This window comes from Bufo bufo, chromosome 4 (genome assembly GCF_905171765.1).
Source record: "Bufo bufo chromosome 4, aBufBuf1.1, whole genome shotgun sequence".
Taxonomy (NCBI): Eukaryota; Metazoa; Chordata; class Amphibia; order Anura; family Bufonidae; genus Bufo; species Bufo bufo.
In genome coordinates, this window is record NC_053392.1 from 8,532,517 (window position 1) to 8,555,058 (window position 22,542).

The 22,542-nt window shown below is 42.9% G+C and overlaps 3 protein-coding genes across 3 annotated transcripts in view; 2 read left to right on the top strand and 1 right to left on the bottom strand.

Moving 5' to 3' along the window:
• Positions 1–22,542, top strand: part of LOC120998324 (aspartic and glutamic acid-rich protein-like) — a 2,513,920-nt gene that overhangs the window by 1,957,821 nt on the left and 533,557 nt on the right. The window lies entirely within an intron of this gene.
• Positions 1–22,542, bottom strand: part of LOC120998305 (gastrula zinc finger protein XlCGF26.1-like) — a 4,064,644-nt gene that overhangs the window by 1,050,858 nt on the left and 2,991,244 nt on the right. The gene's annotated exons all lie outside the window — the stretch shown is intronic.
• LOC120998374 (gastrula zinc finger protein XlCGF17.1-like) lies at positions 2,681–8,858 on the top strand. Its single transcript, XM_040429043.1, has 2 exons — positions 2,681–2,850; positions 6,698–8,858. The coding sequence occupies exons 1-2, from the start codon at positions 2,823–2,825 to the stop codon at positions 7,816–7,818; spliced, it is 1,149 nt and encodes a 382-aa protein (XP_040284977.1). The 5' UTR covers positions 2,681–2,822; the 3' UTR covers positions 7,819–8,858.

Below are 22,542 nucleotides of genomic sequence, written 5' to 3' on the forward strand. Positions count from 1 at the left end.
CTCGGACAGGCGAGCAAACCCCAGCTGCATGGGTTCACCCCCAGACAAGTCATCCCCAGGAGGCGTGGGAGGAGAGGGAGGCACGGGTGGGACAGCAAACGTAGGCGCCAATCTGTATAAAATAGAGAGGGCTCACCTATATATTCAAGAGTGGAACAGGGTGCTCCTATCAAGAGGATTCACCCAATCCTCTGGAAAAGAGGAAAATCGGAAAGAGAAATGGTAGGGCACACCAATATCAGGAACCACACAGATATTGGATAAATTAATATATTATTTTATTATATTATTAGTGATATACTTTTAATAACCATTAATAAAAATATCATAAAAATATCAAGGCGCCAATCTGTTAGAAAACCTCCGCAGGCTCTCCTTAAAGGAAGGTCTCTCCCTGAGTCTGGTGTCAATCAAAATCAGGAAAGAAATAAGAGACTCGAGCTCCACTGGTAGGTCCTTAGCTGCAACCTCATCCTTCAAGGCATCCGAGAGACCATGAGAGAAAGCAGCGACCAGAGCCTCATTATTCCAGCCCACCTCTGCTGCCAGGGTACGAAACTCAATGGCGTATTCAGCTACGGATCGTGAACCCTGTCTGATGGACATAAGGAGCTTCGCAGCAGAGGCAGCACGAGCCGGCACATCGAATACCTTCCGAAGAGAAGCAACAAAACCGGAAAACTCGGCAACCACCGGATTGTTGTTCTCCCATAAAGGGCTGGCCCAGGCCAAGGCCTTGTCCGAGAGCAGCGAGATCAAGAAGCCCACCTTTGATCTCTCAGTAGGAAAGGCATGTGGCAGCAACTCGAAATAAATGCCCACCTGGTTAAGGAAACCTCGGCACTGAGTTGGCTCTCCCCCAAAGCGCTGTGGAAGAGGGGCAGAACCGGTCATACCCCGAAACACCGCAGGTGCAACAACAGGTGTCGGGGTAGACTCTGGCGCAACAACCGGAGCGGCAGTAGGAGCGGGCCCAGGAGCGACAACCGACCCATCGGCAACGGGAGCGAAATGAGCCGTGCGTTCAAGCAGGGTTTGCAACGCCACAGCGAACCGACCCAACAGGTGATCCTGCTGATCAAGTCTGGCAACCAGCGTGGGTAGCGAGGATGGCCCTGTACCGTCAGAATTCATGGCTTGGTCCTAATGTCACGGAACCATGAACCAGACGTACAACAAGGGATAAGTGGAAATAAGAAGACTTTATTGAAAATAAAGCTGTAAAGCAAAAGTCCAAACGGATGGCGAAACCGAAGCAGAGTCTTGCGAAGCCAGAGGTCAGGAACCAGAAGGGTAGTCAGACGAAGCCAGGATCAGGAACCAGCAGGGTAGTCAGACGAAGCCAGGATCAGGAACCAGCAGGGTAGTCGGACGAAACCAGGATCAGGAACCAGCAGGGTAGTCGGACGAAACCAGGATCAGGAACCAGAAGCAGCAGCAGTCTAGAAGCATGTGAACACAGGAGGACCAAGCAAGGAACTGAAGCCACAGACCTCCTATATATATGAGCTGGGCATCCAGCTCCTCCCAGTGGGAAGGAGGAGCCGCAGGGTGGGAGGCTACAAGAAACCCAGAAACCAAGATGGCCGCCAGCACATGTCAAACGAAGGAGAACAGCAAGAAGGTAAGACCATGACACAGTGCCTTCTAAAGCCTCTAAGTGGAGGATGCCTGGGTTTTTTATTGTTCCCTATTGTCATTTAAGCAGGGCTTGTCAGCTTTTTACCAATGATGATCTATTCGCAGGATAGAATAGAGAGTATATGATCTGCACACCCAAAAATCATTGGATTCAGGTGAATGTAGAGGGCAAATGCCAATCACAAAATATATTGAAATCCACGGCACTCCAGAGATATTTTGCAAATACTTTTTAATTGGTCATAAACCGTTTCCATACAGTATAACCATATCCTGAATAATTTCTAATTGAATAAGCCACATATAGTATCGGAACGTTTCGGTCAGGCAATTGACCTTTGGCAATCAAGCAGCATGTTTGGTTCTCAGGATAGGTCATCAATATCCGATCTGACTCCCGACACCCCCCCCTGCCGATTAGCCCATTGAAGACAAAGCTGAGCTGCCTCCTCTGTTTACCTGCTCGCTGTAGTATTTGCAGTGGTGAGCAGTGTAATTACAAGTATGGCGCCCGCATTCACTTCTATGGGACGGCTCCGTCTGTTCAAGTGCATAGGAAGATGCCGTCCCATAGGAGTGAATGTGGGCGCCATACTTTTATTTACACTGCTCACCACTGCAAATACTACAGCGAGCAGGTAAACAGAGGAGGCAGCTCAGCTTTGTCTTCAAACGACTGATCGGCGGGGGGTGCTGGGAGATCTGATATTGATGACCTATCCTGAGAATAGGTCATCAATGGTAAAAAGCTGAAAACCAATGACAGTATAAGGAGTAGACAAATTCAAAGTCTCTGATTTCTCCAAATTAACCTTTAAATTGGACATACATGAATAAAAGGAATGTCGCGTCGCAGAATAGTCGTAAGTATAAGCAAGTCACCAGTGAAAGTGGCTGTGAGAGTAAGGGTTAAGGCTTATTATTTCTGGGGATTGTCTGATTTTCTGTATTATAGTCTCCATAACCAGAATAGGCACGGGTAGTGAGAGTGGACATACCTGGCGAGTAACATCTCCCAGGTCTGACGAGTACCCTGCATGACGATTACTTATATCGGGAGGACTTTATAAAGACCAGATTTGAGAACCTTCTGTAAATACATCTGATCCACCCTATCAAATGCCTCTTCAGTACTAGTGTTAAGAACAACGAAGAGTACCTTGTACCGCCTGGCATCACATATGGCGTGGACGACCCGAACTGTATTCAGTAAGCCTTCTCTGCTAGCGGCAAACCCCACTGCTTCCCGTCCCAATCTGTGCCTGTGACCTCACCCACCGTTTCAAATGGGTCAGCAACTGGGGCAAACACTTTTATCTTTCCGCTGACAGTATCACATTGCAACCTACCAGAAATTGAGGGGGGCCGCCACAATATCCCTAATCTTGTTTTATAATGTGCAGTTGGAAATCCATGAGGACCTGGGCTCTTCCCATACGAAGCAGAGGACAGGATCTTAAAAGGGGTATTCTCATCATAGACAATGGGGGCATATTGCTAGGATATGCCCCCATTGTCTTATAGGTGTGGGTCCCGCACCTATCTAGAGAACGGAGCCCCGAAAGTGAAGGAGGGCGCACTGCGCAGCCGCCCTCCATTCATTTTCTATGAGGCGTGCGAAAAATAGCCAATCGCTGGCTCAGCTATTTCCATCAAGCCCATAGAAGTGAATAGGAGCGGTGGCCGGTCATGCGCGGTACTCTCCCATTCACTTCTGTGGGGAGCCTGCTTGGTGGTGGCCGGACCGGTGTCCTCCAGCCACCACCTTGCGGGGCTCCGTTCCCGATATAGGTGCAGGCACCTATAAGACAATGGGGGCATATCCTAGCGATAAGCCCCTATTGTCTATGATGAGACAACCCCTTTAAGACTTCAGGCAAAGCTTTGCTGGAGCATCTTCTGACAATTGTGATAAAGTAGTGACGCTTCCCTATAGCAGCAGTCACAATCCTCCCAAGTCTCCTGTGTTTATTTAAAACCCTCCTTACAGGACCTTAAGATGATGTAATCAAGTCTCCGACACCCTGTTCAGTCTAATGGCTGGCAGATCCTAGCGGTCTTGGGGGTACCAGATATCCTTCAGTACTACTGGGCATCCCCACTGCGTTGTGTGACCTCTTGGGCTTCCCTCTCAGCTTAAAACATCGGAAGCAAATTGAGAAACTCTGGTTAGAGCCTATTTATCCAAACCCATTCTTTCTGCATTTGAGTGACTCCACAGAAGAGGGCCCTCTACTAGTGGATTAATTTCAGATATGCAATCCTCTACTTGGGAAAGATGCTGCCTGAGAACACTTGGCGCCTAGTTTAGAGTTGGGCGGTGAAGTCCTCATTATGACATATGAGGAGAACCAGAACCAGTACAATATACCATACTGATGCACTGGTATCATAGCCCTGATCTCCTCCATAAGCTACATCCGCCAGTTTCGAAGGTTTGCAGGAGGTGTAGTTCCTCTCGAGGAACGGTTCCCCATATGTTTTGGGACTGTACATTGATTCGCCCGTTTTTGTGCATGGTCATGGTCTGGCTGTAGTATCCTCCTTGACCCACTTTTCTATCCGTTGAATGTCACACCCACGCCGGTTGGGAAACACGTAAATTATTGGTACAAGTGCTGACGGCAGCCCGCTGTCTTATTGCCCGCTCTCTGATCTTTATGCCTAAGTTGCAGACATTAGAACAGTGGATACATGACTCTACTGGAGGACAAATTGGGTCTCTTTCAGTTCATTTGGGTTCGATCCCCTGCATCCAGAATGATGCTTCTCAGATATCTGAAAAAGCTGACATTGCTTTTCTGCAGGAGACTCATTTGGGGGCAACGGATTCGATGCATGAATTGTGAGTGAGATCTGTCCATGGCTCACCAGCCTGCGGTAAGAAGTCAGGGGTGCTAATCTCGATGAATAAAACCGACCCTTGAGGTACTTAAGGTGGACAGGGATGATGAGGGACAGTTGGCTCCATCTGGTTACCTCTTTGCGGAGTTTATATAATGGGCCCAATTCTGCTTATGACAGCTTTTTCTCCCACCTGGAATCTCAAATGTTTGGCGGATATGACCGTTTATAACGTAGTAGGGGGTGATAGATCATAGAGAGGACCTGAGACAGAAAGACAGAGCAGTGTAAGATTTTACGATGGCTCTGTCTCCAACCACTCCAGACAAGAAAACCTTATACCCCCTGTGGCAGTGGAGCTGCCAGAAGGCCATTCAAGTGTTGTGCGGAATATGGTGTAGACAATTTGTTGCCATGGGTCTCGGGGAAGAATATGTCCGAAAGACGTGGGAGATTAAACGGCAGGAAAAACTGGCCAAACAGATGAGTTGTGCCCCAAGTGAGTTGGCAAAATTTGATGCAGAGCGAGGGGCTTCTGGAGGCGCAGCTGCAGCTGGCCCTGAATAGAGGGTCCTCACCGCTGTATTGACCCTGCTCAAAGTTCCAAGAGGTTGGCGGTGTGCCGGGAACGCCGGAGAAAAAGCAAAGATATGCCGTTGCCAAGGGCAACTGTCGGGAAGATAAAGAGGGGGAGAAGCTCCCCCTGTTGGTAAACATGTGTCTGATGTAAAAGTGTTGATAAATGTTGAAGAAACACCGCTAGTAGACCCCATTGTAGACAGTGTGGCGGGGCTAGAGTATGTACCACACGTACCAGAAGTGGGTATGCAGTCTCCACGGGGTTCTATGGTTACTGAAATTTTCAATGTGGGGGTTAGCTCATGTGTGCCCCTAGAGGTCAGGGTTGATAATGACAAGAGTGGGACATGTGATATATGTAATGTGGCTGATAGCAGCTCAGAGAGTGAGGCGGCCATGTCAGTTTCTGGTGGAACTAAGGCGGTTACTAGTAGCGACCCAGAGTCGGTTGTACCTGACGAAACGAGTGTCAAGTCTGTGAGCTTGATGTGGGAGAAGAGAATGTCTGGTAGTGACTGTATGCTGGAAGGGTGTACAGATATAGTGGAGCTGCCAGAAAGCCATAGGAAGGCTATTCAAGCTGGGTGAGAACAAGAAAGCCTAGGGTTCTCATAGGGTCCTCCCATTGTCTGCAGCAGCCAGGCTGGTAATGAGGTTAATTAGCAGCCGGCTGAGGCGCTCGAATAAATCTGGGCTGAGCTCCTCAATCACAGCACTGTGATGTGTTTTGGGGAGCTGGATGGTAGACCCGGATCCCGATAGAGAGGGAAAAAACTGTTTAGTCAGTGGGGATTTATGTTTTGGTTGCTGTTTTTGTGTTGATGTGCTTAAAAATAAAAGCATAGTTTGGACTTCAACCTGGTGTCCGTGGCGAAGTCTGTGAGAATGACCCCCGGATAAGAGACTATCCCTTACACCCCGATGTGGGACGCCGTGGACTAATTTATATCATGACTGTGGGACTGTCCTAGGCTTAGCTCCTATTGGAGATAGGTTTTAGGCCTAGTGCACCGTGTATGTAGGTTCCAGGGAGACCTGGGTGCTATAGAGAGATTATTTCATGCTGGGCAAAGACCACTTGACTCTCTAAGGGAATCCGTCCATCTACCGTCTATTTTTCTACCTAAGTAGTGCCTATTATCAGGGTGGTTGACGTTGCATATTCCCACTATGCAGCAATTAATATCTAGGCTTGCCACAATCAGACAAAAAGACCATCTAATTAGCTTCTGTATGGGAAAGTAGAGGCTGTTTTGACCCTGTTTTTTTCTGATTATGAGATAGAGGAGGTCCAAGGATACGCTGGGACGTTCGAAGGTGACATGACAGATATGTAGTGCTAACACTCGACCTCTTTGGCTAACGTGTTTCAGCTCTTTTTGTCGTTTGGCCTCGGAGAGGGATGGGGGGGGGGATACATTGCTGGCACATTGTTCAAAATTGTATTTCATTTTGTTTGTTTGTTATATTTGTTAATTTTCTTTGAGGATTGAGTCCCTTTAATGAAAAATCCAATAGTGTTAATAAAAAAAAAAGCATACTGCATATGTTCCCAGCTTAATAGGGGTGTTTTATATTTAAATATTTTGTGGATTGAACAACAAATGACAAAATGTATCTTTAATCCCAACAGAAAATCCCAGTAGGATCTCTGAGGGAAACGTCAGATCACAGAATTATAAAGATGTCATGCACCGCTCTTCAGGAGAAACCCCTATTAACTTGAATGTACATCCAGGACTTCACTCTACATATCTTTCATGTAATCCTCCTAATCATGAGGAATCTTCTAACCTACCACAGATTGTTACACATCCAGATCTGTCAGGGAATCCTCCTAATCAGGAGGAACCTTCTCCTGGCCAATCACAGATCGTTACCACAAATACAAGAAAGAAAGGAGGTAACGAGCTTTATTGTGGAGAATGTAGAAAGGAGTTTACAAGCTATGCTAGTTTTTCTGTACATAAAAAAAAGCACACAGGAGAGAAGCCACATTCATGTTCAGAATGCGGGAAATGCTTTATGATGAAATCAACTCTTGTAAGACATTTGAGAGTTCACACAGGGGAGAAACCGTATTCATGTTCAGAGTGTGGAAAATGTTTTGCAGATAGATCTGCTCTCTTTGTACATCAGAGAAGTCACACGGGAGAGAAGCCATATTCATGTCCAGAATGTGGGAAATTCTATGTAGATAAATCATATATTATTAAACATCAGAAAATTCACACAGGGGAGAAACCATATTCATGTTCTGAATGTGGGAGACATTTCTCAGAAAAATCAAGTCTTGTCATGCATCAGAAAATTCACACAGGAGAGAAGCCGTATTCCTGTTCAGAGTGTGGGAAATGTTTTAGAAATATCTCAGCTCTTGGGAAACATGAGAAAGTTCACACAGGAGAGAAGCCATTTTCATGTTCAGTATGTGGAAAATGTTTCACGGAAAAATCAAGTCTCGTTATACATGAAAGAGTTCACACAGGAGAAAAGCCTTTCTCATGTGTAGAATGTGGAAAATGTTTTGCAAGTAGTTCACATTATTCAACACATAAGAGATATCACACAGGAGAGAAGCCATATTCATGTGCAGAATGTGGGAAATGCTTTACAGAAAAAGCCCAACTCCGTGTACATCTGAGCACTCACTCAGGCGACAGGCCGCATCAGTGTGCCGTATGTAAAAAAGGCTTTGCAACTAAATCAATACTTAGTAGACATGAGAAAATTCACACAAAGACGTCCGTTTGAGGATTTTTTTTTTAATAAGAACTATCAATAAAGCCCATTGTGTGAAAGAATACCATGGGCTGTAAAAGACTCTGCTTCGTAATATGTCGTCTCTCTACTATCTGGATGCCACCACTCCCCCCATGCTTCACCACTCTGCCCCTTTATTGATTGATACCTTTTAATGGCTAACTGAAAAACATTACAAAATTGCAAGTTTTTGGGACTACTCTGATCTCTTCAGATACTGTGTCCTAACGTGTCTGATGAAGTCACATACTTATACACAAAATACATAAAAATAGCGGGGTTGGTGAGACAAGGTATGTAGAGCAGATGGCTAGAAGTGGACCAGTTGTAGCAATGAATTGGGTTGCAAAATCTATGTGACAATAATTCCTGATGTTTTGCTACAGGGGGGAGACCTTTCCTTTTTTCTTTTGCGTTGCGATGAACTCTTTATTCTTCTTCTAAGCCTCTGAAGACTATATGGCGTTTGGCTCTAGTGGAGGACACAATAATGCTCACCAAGACTGGCGTTGACTTGGCTTGGTGATCGCACATATCCACAGAAGACCAGCAACGCAACTGGAAGTATAATGATGCCACGATATGCAAATACATTACACTGGCGATATCATAATCATTCCGACTGGATCTAAACAACAACTAACAACGTTCCAGGAAAGCTCATCATTTTTATCCCACCATCAATTTCCCTGGTGCCTGACAAATTGTAAGACCATACATAATGACCACTGATGGTACAGATACCCAATACATATCAGGATTATGAGATCCCAGGTACCTTCACCTCTGCCATGCCATATGTGGTCTACTTCATGAAAATGACTAGAGATGAGCGAAGCGACTTCGGATGTTACATCCGAAGTCACTTTGCTAAACAATTCGTTATAATACTGTACGGAGATCCTTCTAAGTACAGTATTGGAATGTACTGCCTCCGATGAGGTGAAAGCTGTTATTCCCGAAGTGTCGGGTGACTTTGTTGAATAATGTTGGTAATTGATTATTACAGCAAAAAACCTTGGAACCAAATTCTGCTTGGGTTCCAAGTTTTGAAGTGTTTTTTCACTGTAATAATCAATTACGCGACTTCCTGAATAACAGACTTCGTCTCATTGGAGGGAGTACAAATTTTTTTAGCGAAGCGGCTTCGGATGTAGCATCCAAAGCTCGCTTTGCTCATCTCTGAAAATGACCTACTGGGGTCTTCATGTAGATGAAACTGGTCAAAAGCTTAGAATAAGAATTAACTCTCATCGCCAGACCAAGAAAAGACCTACCTGTATCAAAGCATTTTTACAGACATGATGGCCTTGATATTAAAGGGGAATTTAAAATCTGAGAGAGACAGGAGAACGTGGGAACACAATCTCATGAAAACCTTTGATACATTATTTCCTGATCAGAGTGTGTCATATGGATTTATGTTTATGAATTTGCTCCTCAGATCTCTTGGGTTCATCATTATGATTCTCTGTAGCTGCCGCACCAGTTTCCTCCACTGTACATATTGGTCGGTCCTTCATAATTGTCTCCTCTTCCTCACTATTCCTGTGTCCTTTTGTGTATAAATCTAAGACTCTTCAGATACTTGTCATCTGGTGAAGAGACTTGCGTGGTCTCGTAAGCTTGCCGTTTTGCCATCTGTTCCATTAAGAGACATCGGCTAATAATGAATCTCCTTTTTATATTGGCTTAATGATGTCATTGAGAATTATGAAATTTTAGGGTGGTCGTCAATTTAAGTATAACCTCCCAGGCTGATTCTTTTTTCTCCTGCCTCCAGTTGAAACATATTAGGCAGAAACTGAGTATATCGAGAGAAGATATAATCCCTGTATCAGGAATATGTCAGATGCTGACTGGCCCAGGCGATGGTGACAAGCCTCCCCCTCGGTTTCCTTGTTTGTTGTACATTATTTTATATGATGTGTTTGTCACCCCCCCTTGTATAAATGACAACCCCAATTCCAAAAAAGTTGGGGCGATGTGTAAAATGTAAATAAAAACTGAATGTGATGATTTGATTCTCCTAGACCCATAATTTATTCACAGTAGACCTTAGATTGTGAGCCCCATAGGGGACAGCATGATATTTATGTCTGTAAAGCGCCGCGGAATATGTCAGCGCTATAGAAGTGAGTATAGTAAAATAGAACACATAGCAGATGTTCAAAGTGAGATATTTTGCCGCTTCATGAAAAAAATGAACTTATTTAGGACTTGAAGGCAGAAATCGATAGCGAGGCACAGTAAGCGACCAGTAATCCGAGTGTTACTATTAGCTCGCTTGATTATAGTGTGAGAGTAGATGTCGGCTGCCGGTTATTGAAGAATGGTCAAATTTAGTTACATTTACTACGAGACATGAAAAATCTGTTCTAAACGTTGAGGGACAATTATCAGAAGTGACAGTCCCTTAAATTAGTCCTGATCCCCCTGCGCCAGAGATGCTGAAGTCTACACTAGCTCGTGGCTGGCTCTGACTTCAGCTATAGCTTACTCCAGGTTCTCCACGGTTGGCCGGCTGTATTTGCTGTACCTTTTCTCCCTGTATCGTGCACTTTCTTATGAATAAATGGACTATTCGTAATGGGGTGAGTGCTGTGGACATATTTTTCATGCTGCATTCTATTTATGTTTTTTCGACACTGAACACCCCCCTTATTCAATCTTCTTGTTGCTCTCCCACGACCTGGATTCAAGTGGTCTTGGTGAGTAGTGCCGACCATCTATTTTTCAGTTTGAGTCTTATTACTTTAGGTTCTGGCATAAATTATAGCAAATCCAGCAGAAAGCCCCGCCCACTTTCCCATGTCACTTAGGAAAAGTTTCGAGAATCTTCAAAAGTCGCAAAAAACTGTGCACATGGGGCGCGCACCATATCATTTCTCAAGGTAGACACCTGCAACATTGTCAAACTTCCATTTTACATACACGGGCACCCTCATGTGTCAAACTGTAATTTATAAATGAGCGCAACCCCCTATAACTTACATCCGAGAAGATCAAAAATGTAAAGATAATATAATAGGGTGTGAAGGCTTAAAAATACCTCAAATGTGGAGCCTGCTCACGAAAACACTGGAACAGGAGACGTGCCATATCTAGCCGTCATACACGGCCGCCATGTTACCAAAATCTGCATTTTATGGGGGCACGTTGTGTACAAAACTAACTACACACCACCACAACAGAGGCCCAGAAATTCGGCTTTGTGACTACAATGTGTACAGTCCTCATACAAAGAGTATACCGTCTGCAAAATCCCATGAGCTGTGAGCGGTTCATACACCACACACGTCTCCGATCACAGCTGTGTACTAAAGTAACGCCAAAAACACAAATGCTCCAAATGACTTTCCATTTATACAATTTTTTGGTATCGTAGAGGGTTTTCCTAAAGGGCATGATGTGGCATTAGTGACTACACAAGCATTTCTCTCATTGCTGGTTAGAAGGCCCTCAGCGTCCCATGTAGACAATGCTGCCACCCCATCCATGCCAATAAAGATGGCAGCAGTCATGTGATTTACTCATATGACCTTCTAACCAGCGATGAGGTGAGAGAGATGCCTGTACTGTCCCTAGGACCACATTATGCACTTTAGGAGAAAATGTAAAGCCTCTAACTAAGGCCTTCAGATGGGTGTAATGTGGGCGCATACTGCTGCGTTCCTTCAATGTGTTTCGACTGAACCCTGCTGTATGTTACAGGATTTTTAATACATGCCTTAAAAAAAAAAAAGATTTATTTTGATATATTTCATTTGGATTTATGAAGCGAGATTTGTGTAATGGAATCACCACCCAGATCCGGCAAGCTGGTTTTCTGTATTCCCTACATACATTGTGTGCAGCACAAGACCCCGAAGAAGCTCTAGTCCGTCAGGACCTGCCCCATCCGTCCCAGTTATCTGCTTTTTTTCTTAACTCTTGATTTTATTGTATCTTGGAATGATGTTTTGGGGCTTTGGAACCAATTACTAGTTTCCCATAAAGTTATGCACTCAAGTTACAATGGTTTCAACATCGAATGGTCATCTCGGAACCAATTAACACCGATCGCAGACGTTTAACCTCTCACATGTCATGTTAAAATGTGACCACATCATCTAAGAGGTGAAAAACACAGGAGCACGCACTCCCAGGATTGGACTGGCTCCCCCGTGCGGTGAGCAGGGAAGCCATTGGTTGAAATTGAAAGCCCTGGTCTCGCTGAAGAAACCAGGGCTTTTTAGAGTCGCGGTTCCCATGGAGCCCTGCAGGTGGCAGAGCTCTATGAGGACAAAGCAATAGAGCATTACATTGATTTACTAACTCAATACAATCTATTGCAGAAGAAATTTAAAAGGACTGTGCAGGACTACAAAAACATGACTGTTTCTTCCAAAAACAGCACCACAGCCTTCCATAGGTTGTGTGTGGTTTTACAGTTCAGCTCTATGCATTTCAATGGAGCTAAGCTGTGGCATCACTGTAATCGTACTGACCCAGAGAATGAAGAGAACAGGTCAGTTTTATTTCATAGGGAATGCTGTAAAAACAAAACCCATATATATATAAATGTGGTATCACTGTAATCGTACTGACCTGGAGAATGAAGAGAACAGGTCAGTTTTATCTCATTGGGAACGCTGTAAAAACAAAACCCATAAAACTATATAAATGTGGTATCTCTGTAATCGTACTGACCGGAGAATGAAGAGAACAGGTCAGTTTTATCTCATAGGGAACACGGTAAAAACAAAACCCATAAAACCATATAAATGTGGTATCGCTGTAATCGTACTGACCCGGAGAATGAAGAGAACAGGTCAGTTTTATCTCATAGGGAACGCTGTAAAAACAAAACCCATATATATATAAATGTGGTATCTGTAATCGTACTGACCTGATGAATAGAGCTAACAGGTCAATTTAATCTCAATGGGGGTGTGGCCTGATACCGAGCTGAGAGGACGCGCGTGTGTGAGCTCCGGCTGCCATCAGCTTCAAACATCGCTGGTGGAAGCTATCTCTGGCCCTCCATACCTCCTTAACTGCCTCCACATCGCACACAGATGTCAGGGAAAGCAGGAGGATGACGAGGACGAAGAAGACTCCAGGTCCTCCAACAAAGTTAACTTCTTTCTTCTCCTCTGCGTCAATCCAAGATGGCACCTGCTCACCACACGAGGTATCACAGGAAGTGCTGGGCTCCACATCTAAGCGCTCCACAAGGCTCCAAACGACCTCAGGAGCAGCAGACCAGTCACCAACGGCAAGGAAATCCTGTATTTCTAGTGGGGGTTCTGCCCACAGCTCCCCAATAGGAGGCAATTCTGGGAGGGGATCAAGGTCTGAGAGGGAGATAATAATAATTACATTTTCCGCCAGAACCTAATGACTGACTTAAAAAACTCTCTCCATTCAGAAATACAATCAGCATTAAACACCATTAGAGTGGACATAACAGCCATAGGGGACCGAACTGCCCATCTAAAGTAGAAAATGGAGGAGTTTAAAGAACTCCATGGTTGATTCATATAATGAAACACAGGATGATGTAGCAGCCATAAAGCTAAAGCTAGAAGATCTTGAAGATCGGTCTAGGAGAAATAACATCAGACTCAGGAATGTCCCTGAAACTGTCACCAATGACTCTCTCCAAGAATTCCTGATGGATCTCTTTACGTCAATTCTCCCCGACACCCCTGAAAGGGATCTCCTTATAGACAGAGCACACCGGGTTCTCAAACCCAGATCTATGCCTGCCAGCACGCCAAGAGATGTGTTGGTCAGACTACATTTTTTTCACTTTAAAAACAACCTGCTGAGAGGGGCTAGTCGTAAGAAAGACATCCCTGAGAAGTTCCAACAGATCTCACTTTATGCCGACCTCTCCCCCGCAACCCTGGTGAAAAGAAGGGAATTTGCCAACTATACTGCTATACTGAGAGAAAACAACATTCCCTACCGCTGGGGGTTCCCAGTGAAACTGATAGTTTGCAGGAATGGCACTAACTATGTTTCAAAGTCTCCTTCACAAGCGGCGGAGTTACTAAAAAAATGGTCCCTTCATCTACCACAACAGGGATAAAGTTTTCCTGGCAAGCAGAAGCCTCCAACTCTGATGCAGGAATGGACTGTAGTGAAAGCCTCAAGATAAAGAGGGACATTTCATGTGGTATCTAAGGTACTTTTTTTTTTTATGTAAGATTTTTTTTCCCATAACTTTTAATCTTGTTAATGAGACCTATCTATGTATCAATACTAGGAGCATTCGATGAAAACCAAGCCTGTGCCATCAAGAGTCTTGCCAAAAACCTTATCTTTAGCAAAAGGATCCTGGCAACCCACCTTAGATAAATCATTCAAGATCCAGGTGTCTACCATAAATGGAATCGCCACTTTCAATTTTTGAGTAATATGTTTGTGTATTGCCCTCCAGTATTCTTGCAATTCTCTACAGATCCAAAACATATGTAGATGATCGGCCTCAGGTGTATCACACCGTGGACAGTTGGAAGTGTTTCTCAAAAAGCCAAAAGGGTGTAATATAAATTCTGTGTAAAATATTAAATTGAACCAATGTGTGATTAAAATTGTGAGAAACTAATGCCACATTCCCCAGTATACTATCCCAATCATTGGGCAGTCCCTTCTCCAAGCTTTTTGCCCCAGGGGACTGCAAATTAATATATCGTGCCTTAAGTAAATATTTTTAACGGTGAGAAATCTTAATCCTCTGTGTCGGGTTTACTATCAAATCATGCAAAAATGTGGAAGTGTCAATATCAAACAATGATTTTTCTTTTATACTAAAAAGTGCAGAACGTAACTGCAAATACCGAAACCAAGATAAATTGGAAATATTTTCTCACTGTGCTAACTCCAGAAAAGAAAGAATATATCCATGTCCAACCACCTGTGTGAGACACCCAATGTTATTCTTTTGCCAATATTGATCCCCAACAAGTTCGTTTAGGGCCTGTAGATGATAATTATGCCAGAGTGGTGTACAACAAAGAGATCCCTTTATCCCAAGCCAATCTCTTATAGTACTCCAGGACTTAAAGAGGACCTTTTATCAGTTTTGACATCGGCTAATTATGGTATTACCTTGTAGGGCGGCCCCCACTGATGCCATGGGTGTTTTTAGTTTTTTTTCAAACCCTGCACCCCCCCCCCTTTAGTCCACTGTGGCCCCGATTTTTTTTTAATCCCACCACCATTCGTCCGCTGTGGTCTCCCGATATTTTGGCGCACTGTATTGTAATGAGCTGTAACTTCGCAACGGGGATGAGACGCAGTCTTCTGCTGTTGGTCGTCTCCTTCTCCCTGGCTGTGAGCGGTCTACTCTGATTGGATCGCTCTCACAGCCAGGGAGAAGGAGACGCCCACAGCAGAAGACTGCGTCTCCGCCTCGTTGCGAAGTTACAGCTCATTACAATACAGCGCGCCAAAATATCGGGGGACCACAGTGGACGAATGGTGGTGGGATTTAAAAAAAAATACCACCCATGGCATCAGTGGGGGCCACCCTACAAGGTAATACCATAATTAGCCTATGTCAAAACTGATGAAAGGTCCTCTTTAATAAGTAGCTTTGCGGCAACTATATAGTCCTGTTGGGAATTGATTAATTGACCAGATTCCAGTAGGAAAAAGATATTATCATGTACCGACCTCTTCACCAAAATTCTAAATAGTGGACTTTTATCCCATTCATGGTACAACCATAGCTGTGATGCTATAAAATAGCCTTTTAAATAGGGGAGATTTAATCCTCCCTGTTCCATAAGCTTATAAAAATGTTCCAATTTAAGCCTGACTCGCTTCCTCCTCCAGAGTAGATCATTAATAATTCTCTCAATTAACTTGAAAAACTTATCTTCAATCCACACTGGGGAATTCCTGAAGATGTACAATAATTGGGGAAATATCACCATCTTCACCAGTGATATTCTATCGGCTCTAGATAGAGGAAGTCGGAGCCAAATCTTTATTTTAGATCTCAATTTGGTTATCAATGGGATCAAGTTCAACTGTAAAAAATCTTGAATCTTAGCAGAGATAATGATACCCAAATATTCTAATGAGTCGGAAATTGTTAGCTTAATAAACAACTCATCAGTAAAAGGTTGTAATTTATCCAGGGGCATAAGAATAGTTTTAGACCAGTTAATATCAAGACCAGAAACTTCACCAAAGGAATTAGTAACTCGAATTAGCCTCAGAAGTGTACTGTTAGTATGTTGTATATAAAATAAAACATCATCAACATATAGGGAAATACGATCTTCTATTCCCATTATCCCAAAGCCTTCAATCGTAGGGTCTTGCCTGAGTCTAGCAGCAAGGGGCTCAATATAAATATCAAAAAGTAATGGAGATAGTGGACATCCTTGACGAGTTCCCCTCCCCAAAAAGATACACCTTGTAAGAATCTTATTAATATTCAGCCTCGCACTAGGAGATTTATACAGGAGCTTCAACATATTTATAAACTTGGATCCAAATCCCATCCTCTCTAAGACCTTCCAGAGGAATCTCCACTCCACCCTGTCCAAGGTCTTAGGCATCCAAAGACAGGATGGAGTGAGAAATCCCCCCGGAGGACTGAACGTTGGTAAAAAGGCGGTGCACGTTATAATGGGTACCCTTATTACGAATAAACCTATTTTGGTCGGGATGTATAATATGTGAAATAACCCTAGACAGCCTAATAGAAAGAATCCTTGAGAGAAGGTTCACCTCAGTAATTAATAAAGAGGTCGGCTTATATGAGCCCATATCTAAAGGATCTTTACCTTTTTTTCAATATTAATATTACTACAGCCTCTGTCATTGATTCTGGTAGACTACCATCCTCTATTGCCTCAGTAAATACCTTCAGAAGACAGGGAAAAACCACATCGCTATATTTACCATAAAATTCATATGGGAGTCCATCAGATCCCAGAGAAGAGTTTCCCGCGCAGGCCTTCAGAGCAGCCCCTAGCTCTTGCAAGGAAAGGTTCGCGTCTAGGGATTCTCTTTGAGCATCTGTAAGAACTGGGAGAGAGATAGAGTCCAAATATGAATCAATCGTTTCGTCTGGGAGACTATTTTCTGATTTAAAGAATTCCGAAAGAAAATATTTCACAAATGCTTCTTTAATGGATTTTTGATCCCGGATAATTATGCCATCAGGAGAGCGAATCGTAACTATGTATTTTTTGGAATCCTGATTAGAGATCACTCTAGCCAACATCTTCTTTGGGCGACCTGATTCAGAGAAAAAATTCTGTCCCTTGAAAAAAAGCCTTTGCTGAGCCTTATCCAAAAGAAAATCGGAAAAGGCCTGACTTGTCCTCTGCATGTTTTCCCTAGCTTGTTCTGTATTCTTAGTGGAAAAGTCATCCATAGCAGCTGCCGCTGCTTCTTGCAGCTCTCTCTCTTTCTTAACATATCTCTTTCTCAGGTTAGATATATTACTAATAGATACCCCCCTCATGTAGGCCTTGAATGCATCCCAAACCAAGTGAGTCCCTGCTGAATTATAATTAGTATCCCAAAAGAGTTCTATCTCCTGTTTGATCAAATCATGGTTATCCATTATAGAGATATATAATCATGGAGGCCTAGCACTATATTTATCCTGGACCAAGCATAATTCAACAACAAGAGGTAAATGGTCAGACAAAGACCTAGCTTCATGCTTTATGTACTTCAAACTATTTTTTTTTATCAAGGCCAGATCTATTCTGGACATCAATCTCCCAAATTTACTAACACAAGAATATACTCGTTTCCCCTTTCCTAAATATCCCCATATAACCACAAAGCCGGATTTTTGGGCAAAAGCCGGCCAAGGGAGACCGTTGATGCTCTACATACGAGTCTCTATCCGTAGGGACCCTATTCTTTTATGGATCGATAACACAGTTAAAATCCCCCATCACTATAACAGGGCATTCAGGCCTCCGATCCATAAAGGTTAATAAACAATTGAGTACATGAAGAGAAAAGGGGGGAGGAATATAAATCAAAGCCAGAATGCATACAGTACTTTTCCAAATAGATTCCCATGGAGAAAAACAAATCTCCCCTGTTTGTCGATGGAGGAGGCCTGGCAGACAAAATCAATCCCTTTATGAATTAATACTGTTACTCCTCTTCAATAACTTGAAAAAGTGGAGTGATAAGTCTGCCCGGCCCATCTCCCACCGAGTCTAGGGATCTCCCCCTCAGCAAAGTGGGTCTCCACTAAGATAACAATAGCTGGAAGGTGTCTTCGAACCCGATCACAAACTGCCTGTCTTTTTACTTTATTACCAAGCCCCCGAACATTCCAGGTTAAGATTCTAACAGACATCAATAAAAAAAAAAAAAGGAAAAAACAAGCAAAAAAAGAACCCAATTCCTACCTTTTTCTTCCCCCAGCCTGGGAGACGCATCGCAACCCACCCCAGAACCTACAAACTAGCCCCCCTCAATCTTTTGATCCAGGACAGATCTCTCCACTAAGACCACCTCTTCTCACCCACCACCATAAAACAAAGAAAAGGAAAAGGTTCAGATATTATTCTGATCAAGTCAATCCGCCACAAGGACAGTGTCCCACTGTTGAAAATTATCTGCAGTTTAGCCGGGTACACAAATTAATATTTAATGATCTTTTCACAAAGACGTTTCTTAACCTTGATGTAGCTATGTCTTTTCTCTTGGATATCCTGAGAAAAATCAGGAAAAAAAATAGTCTACTTCCATTGTAGAAAATAGGGGGGCACACCCTTGCCCTTCTAAGGATCATGTCCCTAACTCTTGAGACAAGTATCTTCGCAAGAAGCATCCGCGGTTGCCTTCCCGGAATTGATTTGCCCCCTGGGACTCGATGGACCCTCTCCACTAAAAACAGTGGAGAGAAGTGCTCTTTTCCAAAACGAAATTTTGAATCTTATCACCCGGATTGTCCCCCTCCATACCTTCTGATAGGCACATTATTTTTATATTGCTTCGCCTAGACCTGTCTTCGAGGTCCACTATTTTTTTTTTTTTAAGAGTGTTAGCTTCGGATCTCAACATAGAGATTTACATTTTTGCCATTTTCACTTCCTTCTCCAGGACCTCTACGGATTTTTCTATGGTGGATACTCTGTCCCGTATCAGGGCCACATCGGTTTGAATTACCCCAAGTTGAATAGAGATGCCTTCAATTAATTCTCAATTTTTTTGGACCGCACCTAAAATTTCATTCAATGGTGGGGATTCACCCTTGGACAGAACAGTAGAATCATCTCTCTCCTCCCCCACCTCTTGAATGTAGTAATCAGATGCTTCTTCGATATTGGTTCCACTTTTTTTAACTACATCCACATCTTGCAACCCTTTATGTCTGATACATTTTAGGCGATTTTGTCGTTTTTTGGCCTGTTTTGACCGATGTATGCTCAGCAGAACACCTATTTTGCTTGGTGACCTTTTTTTTTCTATTCCCTGCTTCCCACTCCTCCTCTTGTTTTCCCTTTGTCCTTCCCCCACCCCCTTTTTTTTTTTCTCTGTCCCCCCCCTTATCTTTTTTTTCCTCTATTTTCTTTCTGGTTCTCTCCTCTCCCTCCTCTTTTTATCTTATTTATACTAGTTGCCAGCAGGAGGAATGAGACAAAAAAAAAAAAAAGTTCATCCAAAACAAAAAAAAGAAAAAATTCACCCAGAATGCAGCAATCATAAATCCAACTAGATGGTCATAAGGGCAGCCAGTAATTCAAATCTTTGATCTGATAAAGCATAGCCAGGATGGTTAGAGGGTATACACAGGGAAGGGATGGATCAAACAAGCAGGGGAGGACTTAGGGGGTACCTAAGGTACTTTCACACACTCCAACACACAGGGATGCTTACTTGCCCACCTGTTCCACCTATCTGACAGAACTCTCAAGTTTTGGCTGTTGGTTAGCCGGAGCTGACCACCTTGAAACTTCTCTTTCCATTGTTAAATTAATCCCCGGATTATTCTGAGGACTACCCTACCCCTAACCATACGGGTATTATTACTTTGGTTATCTACTATTCATCTTCTTAGATTCCTATACTGTTTTTATTTTTCTGTTTTTGAGTTAGCCTGTTATGTAGGTGTTATATGTGCCTCAGGCGCTGGAAACAAGATACATAATAATTTGATAGGGGTTAATCACATCCTATTCTGTATACCCAAACTATTGCTTAAAACAGGTGACTACAAGCACACAACCATCAGATCACCATGGCACTTAAAGTATCGTCCTTAAATGTTAAAGGGCTAAACAGTTCTTTTAAAAGAGCAAGCCTGTGGAGAGAATCCTCTAAACTAAAGTGTGATATCCTTTGCATACAAGAGACTAGCTAAAGACAGCTTCAGAATTCGCAATAAAAGATTTCCCCACATCTATCTCTCGCATTCAGAGAAGAAGAAAGCGGGTGTCATGATAGCAATTAAGGACACAGTCTCTTTCCAACCCATCAAATCCCTTGCCGACCCTCAGGACAGATATATGATAGTAGTGGGTTCAATTTATAATCAGATATATACAATTGCATCTACATACATTCCCAACAAGTCTCAAATCCGTTTTTTACGTTGATTCCGTACAAGACTACTGTCGGTGAAACAAGGCTTCCTGATACTATGCGGTGACTACAATAAGATTATAGACCCTACATTGGATAAATCTCCTATAGACAATAGAGATAGGGATCTCTCTTTCAGAGACTTCTCACACAAAGAAGTGTTTTTTGGTCCCACGCCTCTTTTTTTCAGCCCTGCATAACTCATATTCACGCATAGATATGATTTTTGTGGATAAAATCTTGCTACAAAATGTCCTATCTGCAGACATTGGTCTCATTTCTTGGTCGGACCATGCACCTACCTCTTTAACTATCAAATTACAATTTTCCACACCGCATTTTGCACCCTGGAGATTGAATAATTCCATCCTTAACCCAGAATACCAAAAAATATTCTGCTCAGCTTTACAGGAGCAAAGTCCAGATCTGTCCACAACAACCATATGGTGCGCACATAAAGCGGTTATGAGGGGTCTTTTCTTGAAATACTCATCTATTGAGAAGAAAAAACACCTCCAAAAAATGGAATTACTTAATAATAAGATCACACAACTAGAGAATGAAAATAAAAAGGCACCTAAAACATCCCTTACCTCACAACTAAAAGATCTAAGACATGAATTATATGTTCTTATGCATTCCAAATTCGAATTTTTCCTCCGTAAATCCAAATCCACGTGCTACTTTAGCGGAAACAAAGCTAATAAATCATTGGCAAAAACCATCAAAACCAAATCGGCTAAATCTAGAATACCATTCTTATACAATGCAGACCGACAGAAAATTTTGAATCCACAGGATATTGTGAATGAATTTGCGCCCTACTACTCCAAACTATACAATCTCGCTAAAGACGGCAGTACCCTACAGCCCACCATGGAAACCATTAATACATTTCTTAACAAAATATTGTTTCTCAAACTTTCAGAAACTCACCTAGATACATTAAATAAAAAAAATACAAACATCAGAAATAGTACAAGTCATAGCTTCCCTCAAATTAAATAAATCTCCAGGGCCTGATGGGCTTACAAATGAGTACTACAAGGTATTATCCCCAATACTATCAGAGCATATAAAGGAATGCTTCCAACAATGGCAGATGGCAGACCCATACCCAAAGAAATGCTTTCGGCCAGGATAGTCACATTACCAAAAATAGCGAAATCCCCTGACACCCCAGCTAACTTATGCCCTACATCCCTTCTCAATTCTGATTTCAAGATTTTCTCCAAACTCCTATCCAACCGTCTAGTAGATATTCTACCTGAACTAGTTAACAATGACCAAGTTGGATTTGTGAAAAATACACAAACAACGGATGGCACGAGAAGATTTATTGATCTACTAGGTGTCATCGAGAGACGGGGAGCACCTTCTCTGCTCCTTTCCCTGGACGCAGAGAAGGCGTTCAACAGAATAAATTGGGACTTAAGGTCACGCTACTCAAATTTGGTTTCCAGGGCAATTTTCTCACCGCTTTTCTCTCATTATTTTTGTCGAACTCATTTGATATCGCCAATAGTACTAGTCAGGGCTGTCCAATGTCATCTCCTATCTTCGCCCTAATTATGGAGCCCCTAGCCGAAAGGATAAGAACCTCACGGGTATTCACACATATAGCTTATCCCATAAAATTGGCCTTTTTGCTGATGACATCGAGGTGGGGTAAGATGCCCAGCCTTATCGTTGTATTGCAAATCGGTAATTTTAGCCCATCTGAAAACACTTTGGACTAGAGACATCTTTAAGAAATTGGTCCAGATTGATTTGGGAATGCTGAAAACCCATTATATTTCTCATTTCTTGTTTACACACCTCAACTTCGTACCATACAACCAATCCCCCTCTCTGTCATCAACATTTACCGCTATGATATGGCTGTGGCTAAACCCATCAATTCATGGCGTTTTTGATCCATTGGATATAACTGAACTCCCAATAATAATCTTTGAACTATTCATCCCTGGTCTCTCTTTGTTTAATTGGATCGCTAAGGGTATTAGTCAAGTGAAGGATATTGGGGACCCCGAATTGTTTCATTTTTCCACCTTAGCCCCAATTATAAGACCTATCAGGTCCAGACTATTTTACATATCTACAACTGAGACACATGGTCAATATAAAAGCAGAAACCTCCCCACT

Excerpts from the sequence above, each read along its gene's own strand:
- LOC120998374 (XM_040429043.1), top strand. The coding sequence starts at position 2,823 with ATGGCGTGGACGACCCGAACTGTATTCA. Across the intron at positions 2,851-6,697 it reads GACGACCCGAACTGTATTCA|AAAATCCCAGTAGGATCTCT; the intron begins GTAAGCCTTCTC and ends TAATCCCAACAG.